The following is a 14,488-nucleotide window of genomic DNA, read 5'->3' as shown; positions in this document are numbered from 1 at the left end:
TTCCACGCTGAAAAATAAATTAATTTTCTCTCCAACCAAAAATACTTAATAGCTACATGCTAGGCACGTGCGTTACACTGTTAAATTATAAATAAAAAAGTGGATAAGGACCAAAAGTGCTAATTTTTATAAATTACGGGACTAAATGTGTTAATCCCACAATGAATGGTACCAAAAGTGAAACAGGCCTATCTTATGGGACAAAAAAATGTTGTTTTCCCTCATTTTAATATAATTATACTAATTATTTTGATGTATTAATTATTTTTATAATATATTTTTAAACATAAAAAATTATTTATTATATATACGTAAGTACAATATGCCACCACGGCTAATATATATAAAAAGAAAAAGTATCCAATTTTATGATTATTTATTGTTTATTGTATATATTGGTATTACATTACACCTTCATCTTAATTTAAAGGGTCAATTACGACCACCTCTCTTAAAGTTTGTCATAATTATAAACATCTTCTCATTATTTAAAAAATTACAAATATTCCCTGACTTTTAACGTCCGTCTAACAACTAGCCAATTCTGTTAGGTTTCCATTTAATTTTTGTGGTGAATGGACCAAAATGCCCTTTTGAATTATAAATTATAATTTATATATATTATATTTTTTTGAAATATATTTATGAACTAATACTCTCTCTAGATTGTTTATTTTACCACCCTCAATTTCTTTTTATATTTTTCAAATATTCTTTTTAAAAAATTCAGCTAGGGTAAAATAGTAATGTCACCATTTAGAGGTTATATAATTATTTTTTCAAACAACAAGTGGGTATTTGTTATCATGCCAAATCTCAGGGGAGGTAGTTGTAATTTATCCTAATTTAAATATTATAATTACAAAAATCCAAATCGTGAATCTGTCACTACTAGAAATATAACATTTAATCATGGTTAATTGTCATGGTTATTAATAAATAGTCATTGATCACGACCATACATCAATTATTGGCTTTTTGCGCGGGTGGCTAAAACATGGCGTTGCTAAAAGCATGACAAATATTTTTATCATGATTTTTAGTTGTAGCTAATAATTTTTTCAGAAAGAAAAAACTAAATTTTTTATATTAATTTTATATAATCATGATTAATAATAATTATTTACCATAATTAATTTTTAAGTCATACCCATCAATAATAAATTTTTTTCTAGTGTGTTTGGAATATCAGTACTCTTATGTCTTTAAATCAGTGGTCAGAATTCAGTTATTCGTATTCTTATTTCGAGTGATCTGCAGAACGTAATCCAAAAAGAACAAATATGTCCATGTAATTAATTAAAAAGAATAAATTTAATTAATTAAGGGAGGTGGTATCCCCTACATGCACGTGTCTCACGGGAAGTGGTTGTCGAACACCGGGATCAAATCTCATCCGTCAGTCAAACCCTTTTCTTTCTCACGTGTGGATCCTTTTTTTTTTTTTTTTCAAATTTCAGAAATAAATAATTTCACACGAGCCATACATCATTGAATCTTCGTCGAAAGTCTATAAATTCTACCCCAACAATTTCCGGTTCCACGGCCCTCATCTCTTCTTCCTTGTAGTTCCTCATAGTCGTCATACGTCGCACTCGATCACTGACGACTTATTCCTAAATTCTCACCTAAACATATTGCTTATTCATATATCTAGATGTAAACAATCAAGAGTCGTTCTTGATCGAGGTAGGATTTGAGGGTAGTGCAGGTATGGGCACCGGAGGGAATGAATCGAACTCAGTCCAGGTGAGTGATTTCCATGCTGTTCTTGTCAAGTGAGCAGTCTTGGCTGCAGTTAACCTTTGCTTCGTTGTCTGTTCGACCTTGAACTGGTAAGAAACCCTAGCTAATTAAGTTGCCTTTTTTTTTTTTCTAATTAATTTATTACTATGATAATGATTTTTCCTCAAACCCTTTTTTTTCTTGTCTTGATTTTGGCTTTCTGATTAGTTGATAATTATGTTTTTTTTTCATATAATTAGATTTGGGTGATTATTGTTTTTAATTAGTAATATATATAGTTAAGTTTAGATTATTATTTTTGTTTATCTATACTAGATTAAAAAAAAAAAAAGGCATTTTTCTCTCATAAATAACGGTTATGACACCACAATATCAATTTTATCTTTATACCAATAATAACTCTAAGTTGATTTTTTTCTTTGTTGCTTTCTTTCTTTTTTTCTTTTTAGAAATATGATGTATTTGTTTATATATATATTTTTTTATTCATAATATATTTTAAAATTTAAAATATTATTTATCATATGCATACAGAATTGGCGTGTCACGACGGCTAGTTGTGATAAAAAGATTAAGTGTATTGGGTGCAAGAGCTATCCTAGCCAATAATAAGGTCTAACCTGATTCATAAGATTGAAATTTCATAAATACTATAAGAAATAATGTCAGATAAATTCTTGTAAATAGTGGAATTCTTTATTAATTTATGTTAACAATGAATTTATAAAATATTTAATTGGCAATTAGCTCGCCAGTCGTCACTGATTTTAGCATCGAGTTTTTTTATTGTTGATTTTATTCTAGATGTTACCAATCAAAATATTTGTTAGTAAAATTCTGAGAAAAACTTTCTAATTTTTTAGCCAATGCCAATTATGAAGTTTGCATCTTTAAAATTCCTTTCTGGTTATAATAAGAAAATATTTCGTTTTTAATTTTAATATTAAAATTATAAGTACTTAAAATTCTATTGTATATTTATATTCATAGTAGTTCATTGTTTTTTGTGTCGTTTGAATTTGAATTTGAATGAATCTCTTGAATGATAAATGTAACACATCACATGATATATATATATATATATAAATAACCCTACCCTCTAACATTTATATTATAGATTAAATTCCCCTAGTATAAAGGACTTATTAAAAACAATATAATTAAATGGTTGAATTAACTATATTAATTCTTTTAGTAAATATATATCAATTGTTTCATACATTTCAAAAATTTGATCCCAATATATATCGATGATCTTCAATCATCATATATATAATTTCAATCTAGGGCAAATCATTCAAGAATAATTGATGAAGTTTGAACTATGAAAATTATATATATATATGTACATATATTCCTCTTACATAATTTTTATTTTCATCATGGGAGACACAAAAATAAAACCTCCTTCCCATGTTTGACTGGTTGATGTCACCTACTTTTTTGTTATGTTATTCGTGTGTTCACTTTGAGAAACATGCTTGACATTTACGTACGCCCACTGTCCAAAATAATTAACCAACTTCAAATTTGCATCTGCCCATCAATCTCATCATAGTTTCTCCCTTCCTCCTTTCCGGAAAATAATTAGAAAACCTGACATTTTTAGGAATTTCTAACTATATATAGAGAGGTTAAATTACTAAAAAAAATTATATAAATTAAACACATACTATACTCTATACATTATACATTAGACTTACGAATATTGACCTAGCAATGAATAGGTGAAACAAGTAACTTTGTTTTGCCGGTCTTCAAACGGCCAATTTATTATTGTATTTATACGGAAAGCTAAATATCGATGCAAATAATTAAATCAACTATATTTTCTTGAGAAATAATCAAAATATATTTACATTTGAATATAAATTAATGCATTAACAAATGTTAATTATCATGATAAAATAAATAAATTTATGATGGGCAGTGGAGGGGAGTCGAGTCAGCTTTCTTGGGTGTAAAAGTGAAGTACACAGTAACACAGGTACATTTAAACAACATTAAAACTGCAATAAAAGGATATAGGGATCTGTGTTGGTACAGCATTGGCAAGTGTTGTTACAGCTACCCACTACTGCCTTGTCTTTAAGCTCTACAATAGAAACACTTGCCTCACGTGCACCACCTAACTCGTTTGAGTTGCCTAAACAGGAGATAGAAATTGTGGTGTATTCTAATTCAAATTCAATTTAATTATATAATAAATTTAATATATATTTTGTGGGATTATAATAATATTTAAGAAAAATGATTAATCACATAATAAATATAACGTATTTGTTATGATTAGTTTCGTTCCATCAAACTTGATTTGAGTAAAAAAATTTCCTAAATTATTATATATGCATATCTACGGAAAAGAGTAGATACTAAGAACTAAAGAACGAATGTAGGTAGTTTGAATTCTTTTACTTGAAAATTGTCGAGGAGTAATGTCACTATATAAATTTTGAATTAATCAGTAAATAAATTTTTTTTTCTAATCTACATTAGTAATAAATTTCACTATTTTACAAGAAATATATGTATGTCGTATGTCGTCGCTATTAGCATTATTTCTTGTAGTGTATTTATATTATTTTAAGGTCGAACAGACAACGCAACAGAGATATAACGAGCAAGGACTGCTGATTTGCCAAGACTTTGCATGGAAATCAATACCTTTGATTTGCAGCACTGAAGCTAGAGCTGGTTGAAACTGATCGATTCAGTAATTAATTAATGTTGTTGTTTGTACTGTAGGACTGGTGAGATTTTTGTGAATGTTTAAGAGGTTTATGGATGAACATATTTTTGCTGTCATCGGAGTACTAATTATGTGTGTAAAAATTTATGCAATAATTATGTATGGGATGTGCGATTTCTGGGCTGCATTTCATGTGGTGGAAGTTTTATTACTTTCAGACAACATCGATCGATGTTGGTCATTTCATCAACAATGTTATTATATGCTGGAATATGAAGTTAATTATACAAGGTAGCTGTGTGCATTTTGTATGCCATAGTTAAGACACATGTACTTTAGGGTTTTCTTAATTATGACATATATATATATATAGGAATTTTTTTTCTCCAAATCAAATTTGGTCGAATCAAATCAATAACAGAGTAAGTGCAATATACTTTTCATATAATTGGTTATTTTTTTTTTAAATTGCACACCAATCACACAACTAATATATTTTATTTATAATATAAGTGATTTAAATTCGATCAAACTCGATATGAAGTAATACTTAATAATAATCTTTTAATGTTTATTTTATGTATGTTGTGTCTGTACATATGACATTTTACAACGTATGAAGTTATCATAAATCAGTTATAATTTACACCATATTTGAGATAATGTTATGTATGCTTCGGTTGGTCTAAGGAAAATATTAAGAAACAAATTATATAATACTTAACACATCCTTCGACGTCTAAATATTGCAAGTTATGTCACAAATTAAGTTAAAAATTCTGTAGTGGAGCAAATAACTTTCTAGAAATTTTATCCGTTTCTGGTTTGACTAAATTCTATAGCAAATGTTATGACATAAAATCACTTTTTCTTAAGTTATAAATTAATTACATAACACGTGCTCTTAATCAATCTGTTTTGTAATTCAAATTAATATATTTGATACCGTAAGCTTTCTTGCAACTTAATTTTTGTCCATAAAACGATTCGATGTATTTGCAGAGAAGAGCATTTATACAATTTACACTTTATTAGAATTAAGGAATTTAGCGAGGAAATGAGAGGGGAAAAAAAACAAAAGGTGCACAAAATAAAATGCCAATCCTATATATTTATTTTAATTTTTCTTATATAAAAGTGATAGTTTTATCATGGCAATATTGAGCGACTAATAAATAATATATCAATCCGATTAGTACATTGATAAAACTAAACATTATGAACCAAATTGCGATAAATACACATAAAGTAACGCGAACAATCACACATTTGATGAAACTAGAACCCATGGCTTTAACCTTGCACATGATATGTCAATTTTAACACCACTAAACTAAAATATTATTAATTATTTATTCCGAATTGTGCACTCCCTCCCCACACATCCATGTGTCGCTTTAGAAACGATGCGAGTTCTATCGATCCTTAATTATTATTGCATTGCAGTATACAATTCGGCAAGTAAGGTCAAAATATTAGTTATAATTATCAAACTTTGCATCCTTAAAGTTTGATATATGCAATAATAGTTTTAATTATAACTAATATTTTGACCTTACTTGCTGAACCAACGCCTAACATAGCAGTTGCAGAGCCGTGATTAATGTGGCACAATTTTTTTATTTTTTATTTTTTTGTAATTATAGTAATTAATTAAATATAGCAAAAAATCATATTTCTTCCGGTGAGTCGAACATGGAAAAGTCTTTAGTGCATCCAACTTGTGATCCATTGAGGTATTAAAAATATTGGCCCCAACTGAATAACAACATCGTACGTAGCCCATAGAAAGAGGAAGCTCCATGACAGTACTCAGATATGAACAACCTAGTCCACAAAAGTTTAGGGAAATTAGGTTGTTATCATATATGATGATGCTTCGTCGTTTTGATCATGAAACACAAGAAGGCCCATTTAACTTATGACACAGTATCTTTATTCGCTATCTCATTTATTGCTGTCGCTGTTATAACTTTGACGTGAGTGCTATTTCCAGCAGCAACGACAATGATGGCTACTATTTCTACCCTCACTAATAATCTCTTCATCTAATGCTATAAATTAAACTTATATAAATAAAATTGTGGTTATGGATATAACTTTTATTAACTGTATACATAGTTGTTATTGTCTAAAATCAAGAGTTAAGACACATTAAAATTAGGGTAAATTACAACGACCTTTCTTAAAATTTGACATAATTATAAATACCCACTCGTTGTTTGAAAAATTATAAATATCCCCTTGATGTTTGATGAAATTATGTAATACTTAGATGGAGGTATGAAATTGTTAACTTTGCCCTAACTGTATTTTTTGTTTTTCTTAAAAAAAAAATTAAAAACTTTTAAAAAAATCAAACAGGATGGATGAAAAACTTTAAAAATTATCCATATAATCCATAAAAAATTATTTTTTTAAAAAAAATAATTAAAATTATTTTTAATCCACAAGCGCATTTCGGTCAGTTCACCATAAAAATTTGATGGAAACCTGATGGATTGGGCTAATTGTTAGACGACCGTTAAAATTAAGGGAATATTGATAATTTTTCAAACAATGAAGTGATATTTGTAATTATACCAAACATCAAGAAAAATCAATTCCCTTAAGATTATAAAACAATTTGACCTCATATCATAGTGATGAACTAATCGGAATTCATTTATCGATTAGGCCTTGTTTAGTTGGTAAAATTGAGATTTCACAGTTAAAATACTGTGGGTTCAAGTTTCACAAATATAAGTATATATTTACTTCTGTAGCGATTTCTTGTTCTCTTATTTCGTTTGAACGTATTCGTTCATTTAAATTATTGATGTGTTAGAATAAAAATTTTAAGAAAATAATATAGAAGCACAATTACTGATAGTCTCACTTTCAACTATCTCTTGTGAAACACATTTTCTGTGCTGTTTTTTTTATTTTTCTTTTGGTAAAAGAGAAATAATAAGCAATAATAATCGTGCGGACATAATACACACATATATACTTGTCATATCTACTTAATGCTAGTTGAGCTCCTACAAAGAATATTACAGACAAGGACCTTATGGGCGTGAAAAAGGTTCCTGTCCTGTCTTCCTACCAAAACATATTTTTAGAATTAAATTAAGAAATTAAAAAAAGTTATCGTACGATTTTTAGCATCACGAAGCCTGAATCACGCCACACACGATTAATTGGGAAAAAAGCATTTAGGAGATGGATAATGTTTGGTTTGATCACATATTTGTGGTAGATAAAGAGCTTGTGCATTTGAAAAAGGCTCAATGCCTCATTTGTCTAGCGAGATTATTTGCAGTATAAAAATATGAAAATTCAAAGAGTTCGAACTTGTTATACCTCATGCTATAACATTTTAATCACATTGGATGTTACATTACTATTATATATATGTATATGTGTCCATAAATACATGCATATCACTTATCATATATATGCACGGAATACAATATTTTTCTTGATAATAAAAAAATATTTTAATTGAAAGTCGAATGATAAATAAATACGTGAGATAATTACATGCTCATCGACAAGAATTATATCGATTTAACACAATAGGAAGGATTGTTTATGTTATTTACTGCTCAAATTTAATGGATTTAAGTTTCTAAACTTTACCATTATTTGGGAGGGATTGAATTGAGTATTTTGAAAGTTGAGGGGCTAATTATCATCCTAATAAAACTTCAGGGGCCCAAATTGAATAGAAGCACAAAATTTAAAAAAGGAAAGAAAGGCACGTACTACGGTGGACTTGCTAAAATGACCGAGCCGAGTTTCACTTGATCCAATTTCACAGCAAAGCGCCTCTCTCTTTATGCGTCTTTACTTCACCTAACAACCAATCGAAGCTGTTGATCTCGCCGGAAAATGTCATTATGGACCTTGAAACCAGTGGGCTGCCGGATCCCTCCGGTGACCGGAGCAAAAGGGTCGCACTCAAAAGTCACAATGGTGAATAGACCAGCTCCCCCTCATCTCCAGGTTCAACTGGCTACTTGTACTTTTCTTTCTTATATCCCTAAATTTTCTTGCTATGTTCTACTTTCTTATGAAGTTAGTCCTACTGATGATCATGATCTCCTCGTTTGTTTTACATATGTATTCGTATATTTGCTCTAATGCGCTGAATTTTTGTAGTTTGAGAAGGTAAAATTATTTGGGCATGTTTGCGTGTTTTGTTGACTTTTTACATATTTTTTCTTGATAGTTTGAATTGAAATGCGTTCAAGAGTTTTTGAACAAAAGGTCTAGTTTTCTTTGGGACTTGATTGTCAAGAGAATGGAGTTCTAGTTTGCTGTTGGTGATAAGTGTAGGTCTCTGCATTATTGGTGTTTATACTGTGATTCTTGTGGTTTGGTAGTTACCTGTGGAGGGTTGTGCTACCAGGTTTATGATTTTTTGGTGTACAGTGTTGTTGATTGATATTGGATTTCATTATGTACCTTATGTGCTTACTGTTGTCTACTGATATTGGATTCCCTGGCATTGTTTCTAACGGAAAATTGAAATGTATGTGTAAATTGACTTTCTTGATAGCTCTCTTCATCTATTAGATCATATTCATGGGCTAAGTTCAGCTCATTATTATGTCGTTAAATGCAACAAAGACTAATCATGTTCGCCTTATCAGTTGTCAAATCTTGGAAATAATATCTAAAGGGACCTGTGAAAATTGTGATTCGGTATTTTGGTTGAGTGATTATGGTACAACGATTTCAGGATAAATGTGGAAGGAAATAGTAACATGCTTCTTAAACTCACCCATGTACTTTCTCGCATTTAAGATGCATGTGAATGGAATAATTCTGGTGCATTTACTTGTAACTTGTAAGCTAAAGAATGATAAAAAATGAGAACGTCATGCGCTTATGAGCTTTCAGTTAATGTGGCTTACTGAGAGAATGCAGCATATGTAGTTCATTTAAAGAATGAATGACCATTGATTGAAAGAAAAATTATTTGGCTATAATGGAAATTGATAGGCTTCTCACAGTTTTAACATTGTTTCTATCCTTATATTTATTCCTAGAGTTAGAAAAGTTAACAGGTATCTTGAACTTGTATCATCTTATGTTGGCCAAAAATAAATTAACTTGCATTATTAAGTAGTTATGGTTTTGTTGGACTAATAAAAGCTCATTCTCCGTTATTTAAGCATTATTATTAAATGGCAACATCCAGAGGTTCTGCATGGTGTCATGTTCTAATTGATTGGTTTTCCTTAAACTAAAGAATGATTGATGCTGTTGAACTGGGAGATTACAGTAATTCTCGACGTACATGGTTTCATTGTTATCTGTTTCTTGAGTTAAAATGAAGGCCTAATTCTTTAAACGCTCAAGCAAAGAGCAGATCTGACAATTCTAAATCATGAATCTTTAATCATGAAACTAGAGCTTAATGTGCCTTTATTTAGCCCATGGTTGTAATGCTATAAGAGTAAAATCCATTCAATCTCTTTGGAGACAGCAGTCAATTCCAACTAATGCTGCTGTGCACAGCCGTCGCCTGACTTGTAACCTTGCTAAGAACCTCCACCTCTTGTTCAGTGACAATGGCATCAGACAACTAAATACTCTTAACTCGTCTCCATTATCTACTGCTTTGTGTTACCAGCCTTGCCCTCCATTGCCATCTACAGAACCGGTTTCAAGTCTCAGCCCCTCTGGAAAGGCATGACAATTATGTTCCACCATGGACGTGCAGCTAGTGCCAGACATGCTCTCTCCATTTTCCCATCCAAGGCTCCTACCTCCCCCCCACTGGCCACGTCCTATCCAAATAATTAGACCCTGGGCTGGCTGATGTAGTTTCTTCATCCCACCTATGTTTCCTGTCCCCTTCGCCGCAATCACATTTGCAGAATTTGGGGCCATGCCCAAAAACCATTGTGTTTGATGATCACACTCGTTTACTGTCTATCATGAAATATGCTGAGCCTAGATGGAATATTGTCTTAGTATCAAAGAATAGGCAACAGAATAGAGATTCTAGGTTGAACGGAAATAAAAATATTATTTACAGAATACATATCAAGTGGGTTTCCTCTAGTATTGCGTTGTTCAGCATTTTTCTGGATTATTGACTTGTTTGGATTTTCAATGTATATCTCAACTCTAGAGTCTAGAGATGTTAACTACAAGTTGCCTGTACTGAGCAAGTATTCAAATTGAAAACATCAGTTATATGGGCATAAGATAGTTATCTGTATCAAGATTTTCATTAAGCACTTCTCTGTTCCAATTTGCTGTTAATTTGGATTAGCACACTTCAGCTTAGAAGAGTATCTCATTGCAGAAAAGCCCTGTATTTCTACATTGTGGCCTTGGAAATCTTTGGAATAATATATGAAATCTTTCCCAGATAGTCACACCTCACCTCATAATAAGTTTTGAATCATGAAAAATGAGCTACCTAATTCCAGTCTTCTCAGGGCTTTATCTGTATCAAGTGGAAGTTAGCATGTATACTAGTATACAACTAGATTTCTGGAGTCAACCAATCATAATATTTCATCTGATATGGCATATAAAAGTTGATGCCTTTAACGTGCTTTATATGGATTAGGAGATAGCTACATGAAAAGTGTTCTACTGTTTTCAATGAATTAAAAAGTTGGTGGTGGCTGCAGTACTGAAATTTCTTGCTGGTGTTACTATCACTGCACACAGGCAGCTCAAAGTTAAAGATATATTTGATTTCATACTCCCTAAAGGGTTTTTGCCCGAGACAAGTAAAGAGAAATTTGAATTAATTTGGTAGCAAACATTCACAAACTAAGAATATTTTGTCTTCGTGATGGGTGTTTAGGATTACTAAATGTTGAGGCATCTCTATTTGATTAATGGTTTCTTGGTGTAAACATCTTTTGGTTGCTTGTAGGTGAAAGAAAAGGAGAAACCACTTTTGCAGGAAAGCTTGACTATCACCTCTAGGCGGGAAATGATGCATGTAACAGCTGCATCTCTAAGCCTAGTCTCTCTTCTCTTGCCAGCAACTGCTGAAGCACGCCCTAGAAACGCCACCGTGAGGCAGAAGATTATGGAGAAACTTGAAGAGCTCAGGCAAAAGGCCGGTTTGTCAAAGCCAAAAGAGGAAGGTGAAGAGAAGAAACCAGAAGAAGAAACCAAAGACAAGAATCCAAAGCTAGAAGACAAGAAGTCAAAACCAATTGGCGAGGCTGAAGAAAAGAAAGCAAAGCTGAAAGACGAGGCCGAAGAACAGAAGCTGAAGCTGAAAGATAACGATGACGAAAAGAAGCCTGCAGCTACACAACAACAGCCCAAAGTACCCCAATCAATTCCAGCACTCCCAAATATCCTCAATGATATAACTGTGTAAGACCTCTCTTCCATGATGGGAACTACCTAGTGTTCTTGATTTCTTGTCTGTGGCACTTAGAAGAAACATACGTTGTCCTAATGCAATTTCAGGTAGCAACGCTGATTTTGGAACCTGAAATAAGGCTGTAATGTTTGTACTCGTGTGCATGTCGGGAATTCAACTCAAGAATCAGTCCAAGCAATTAATCTTTCGTGTTCATGTGTCAAGGAAACTTACATTCTATGTCTGAATCAAGTGGAAAATAACCCAAAAAGAAAAGAAATCAAGCGGCCTTCTTGTTCATATTAGTCACAAGTTGCCGCATTTGAAATCTCCAAAACAAGAAATAAGCAAAACCCAAACCAATCAAAATAAAGATCCAAACTTTCTCCTCTTTCTGCTCCTCTTCCGACTCCACTTCCACTATGCTAAATTCCTCTCTTTCTGCATTCCCCTTAATGCCCTCGTTCACATGCCCATATAACGCGTAAACCCTGTTCTCCGCCCCCACGGCCACAGCACTCGCCTGCCTCTCCTCCTCAAGAGCAGTTTCGTCAAACACTACCCCCTCGCTCCAACTATCGTCGCTCTTGATGAAATACAGCTTTTGGGCCGACACCACCACAACGACGCCGTCGCTCCTGAGGGCGATCCCGTCGGCCCCCGTTAAGTCCTTGTTCAAGATCACCCGCCTCGCCGTTCCGTCGTCAACGTCGACTTTGAACAGTTTCCCCGTGTTTGACTGAGTCACCAACAGGTAACCTTTGGGATTGAAAACAATGCCGTTTAATCCGCAGTTGTGATACGGGGCGCTGAGGTCCACCGGGTGGGATTTGAAGGCCTTGGATCTGGATAGGATCGTCGCCTCGCCGTCCTCGGTGACTTTGAATATGACGTCATTGGCTGAGTCAGTGACGTAGGCGTTGCCGAGGTAATCGACCGCGACGTCGTTCGGGAAGGCATCGGAGGGGAGAAGCCCGTTGAGTGCGGTGAGGAAGAGGTGGCGGAAGGTGGGGAGCTGGTAGGCGACGAGTCCGGAGAAGGGAGGGGAGTGGACGACGGCGAGGAGGCGGTGGAGGCGAGGATCGAGTGAGATACCGAGGAAGGAGGCGTTGGAGGGGAGGGAATGGTCGGAGATGAGAGCGGAGACGACGCCGGCATCGGAGACGGAGATAAGCAGACTCTGGCGGAGGGAGCCGACAACGAAGTGATCGGATTTTGGGTCCCATGTGAATGAGTCGGGATAGAGGTTGGGCCAGCGGAAGTTGATGACGTGAGGATTCCGGGAGTGAGTAGGGGCGGCGAGGAAGAGTAGGAGGAGTAGTGGGAGGATGTGTCGGAACATGGTTACTTTATCCTAAGGAGAATGTGGAATGCAAGGAATTGAGGGTTGGGTTTCGATTTATGCGAAGGAACGAATTGGGATTGATGGGAGGGGAGGGGAGGAGACGAGATGGACGCCGATTCGGGGAATTTAATTATTAAGATGAATTTATCCTAATAAATATACAATCAGGACAGGAGTCAGATTAACATCGATTTATATACACAAAACACAAGTATAATGATACAAGTAGGAATTAAGATATTTAATTAAATTGTTTAAAGGAAAACAAATCCTGTAAAAATTATAGTTTAATTCGTGTTGTAAATCATTCTTAACTGTCTATGGGGTGATTCAAGGGTGATCCTCCTGCTCCTCCTTTTATACTGTAGATCAGCAGAATCATTAGAAGAATCATCATCTGAAGGATGGTGACTCCTCATCTTCTTTTCTTTCCTACTCATCCTCTTTCTTCGCTTGCGCTTCAATTCTTGCAATTTATACATGCAATTTACCTGATTCAAAGAAGTGCCTTCAATTCCTTAAAAAGAAAAAATAGAAAAGTACCTTCAAAATAATCCAACTACCCATACTGCTCAAAAGCAAAAGGACCATTCTCCCTCTTCCATGCGAGTACCCAAAAATCAAGATGATGCTACAAAAACTACCATGTGATTTAAGGGTGAAAATTATAAGGAAAGATATTAGAAGTAAAGATATCAAAATGGCTAAGCACACCAAAGTCAGGGTTCAAAACTGCAATATTTTATAGTAGTCGCTGCCAACCAATTCGAGAATTGGTTAGCAGATCATAGCCACCCAAGGCATTTATCAGATTTTACCAATCCTACAATTATTTTCTCTCACTGTATCCCATCTAGTAAAGTAAATCAATCCAAAACCACTCTTGCTAACGAAATATATTGAAAGGAAAAAAGAAGAGGGACAATGCACTCTCTCCTGTCCTGTTATTGCTCTTATTTCAATAAATATTCTTTCATACCAGGTTAACAAAAATGAGAATACACATCTATGCATCATACAAAAATATTACAAAGGACATAAATAAACCAGAAAGACACACAATACCCGTAATGTGCATAAAATATTATACGAGAAAAATGATTGTGTAGATAGAAATGAAGACATAGAAATTGAATGAGAATAGAAAATGTAAAATGACACAGATGGCATTCGTTGGTCCAGAAGATAAAAACAATACCTCACTTCTTCTATGTTCAAAATGGAAGTAAAATATCTTCTACCGTGACACACACACACACACACACCACACACACCCACTCACACACACACTCACAGACACACACACACCCCACACACACACACACACAATCACACACCACACACACACACACACACACACACAAACACACAC

The 14,488-nt window shown here is 33.6% G+C and overlaps 2 protein-coding genes across 2 annotated transcripts; one reads left to right on the top strand and one right to left on the bottom strand.

The window, feature by feature from the left end:
- On the top strand, positions 8,188-11,985 carry LOC105156255 (stress response protein NST1-like). The gene is made up of 3 exons (XM_020691844.1): positions 8,188-8,425; positions 11,328-11,782; positions 11,879-11,985. The coding sequence occupies exons 1-3, from the start codon at positions 8,312-8,314 to the stop codon at positions 11,880-11,882; spliced, it is 573 nt and encodes a 190-aa protein (XP_020547503.1). The 5' UTR covers positions 8,188-8,311; the 3' UTR covers positions 11,883-11,985.
- LOC105156254 lies at positions 11,958-13,354 on the bottom strand. Its single transcript, XM_011072332.2, has one exon. The coding sequence runs from the start codon at positions 13,111-13,113 to the stop codon at positions 12,052-12,054; it is 1,062 nt and encodes a 353-aa protein (XP_011070634.1). The 5' UTR covers positions 13,114-13,354; the 3' UTR covers positions 11,958-12,051.

The sequence above is a fragment of the Sesamum indicum genome, linkage group LG2 (genome assembly GCF_000512975.1).
Source record: "Sesamum indicum cultivar Zhongzhi No. 13 linkage group LG2, S_indicum_v1.0, whole genome shotgun sequence".
NCBI classification, from domain to species: Eukaryota; Viridiplantae; Streptophyta; class Magnoliopsida; order Lamiales; family Pedaliaceae; genus Sesamum; species Sesamum indicum.
The sequence above is the reverse complement of the archived record's forward strand: the minus strand, read 5'-3'. Positions and strand labels throughout refer to the sequence as shown.

Coding starts and splice junctions, on each gene's coding strand:
- LOC105156255 (XM_020691844.1), top strand. CDS start 8,312: ATGTCATTATGGACCTTGAAACCAGTGGGCTGCCGGATCCCTCCGGTG. Junction 8,426..11,327: donor CAGCTCCCCCTCATCTCCAG/GTTCAACTGGCT, acceptor GGTTGCTTGTAG/GTGAAAGAAAAGGAGAAACC.
- LOC105156254 (XM_011072332.2), bottom strand. CDS start 13,113: ATGTTCCGACACATCCTCCCACTACTCCTCCTACTCTTCCTCGCCGCC.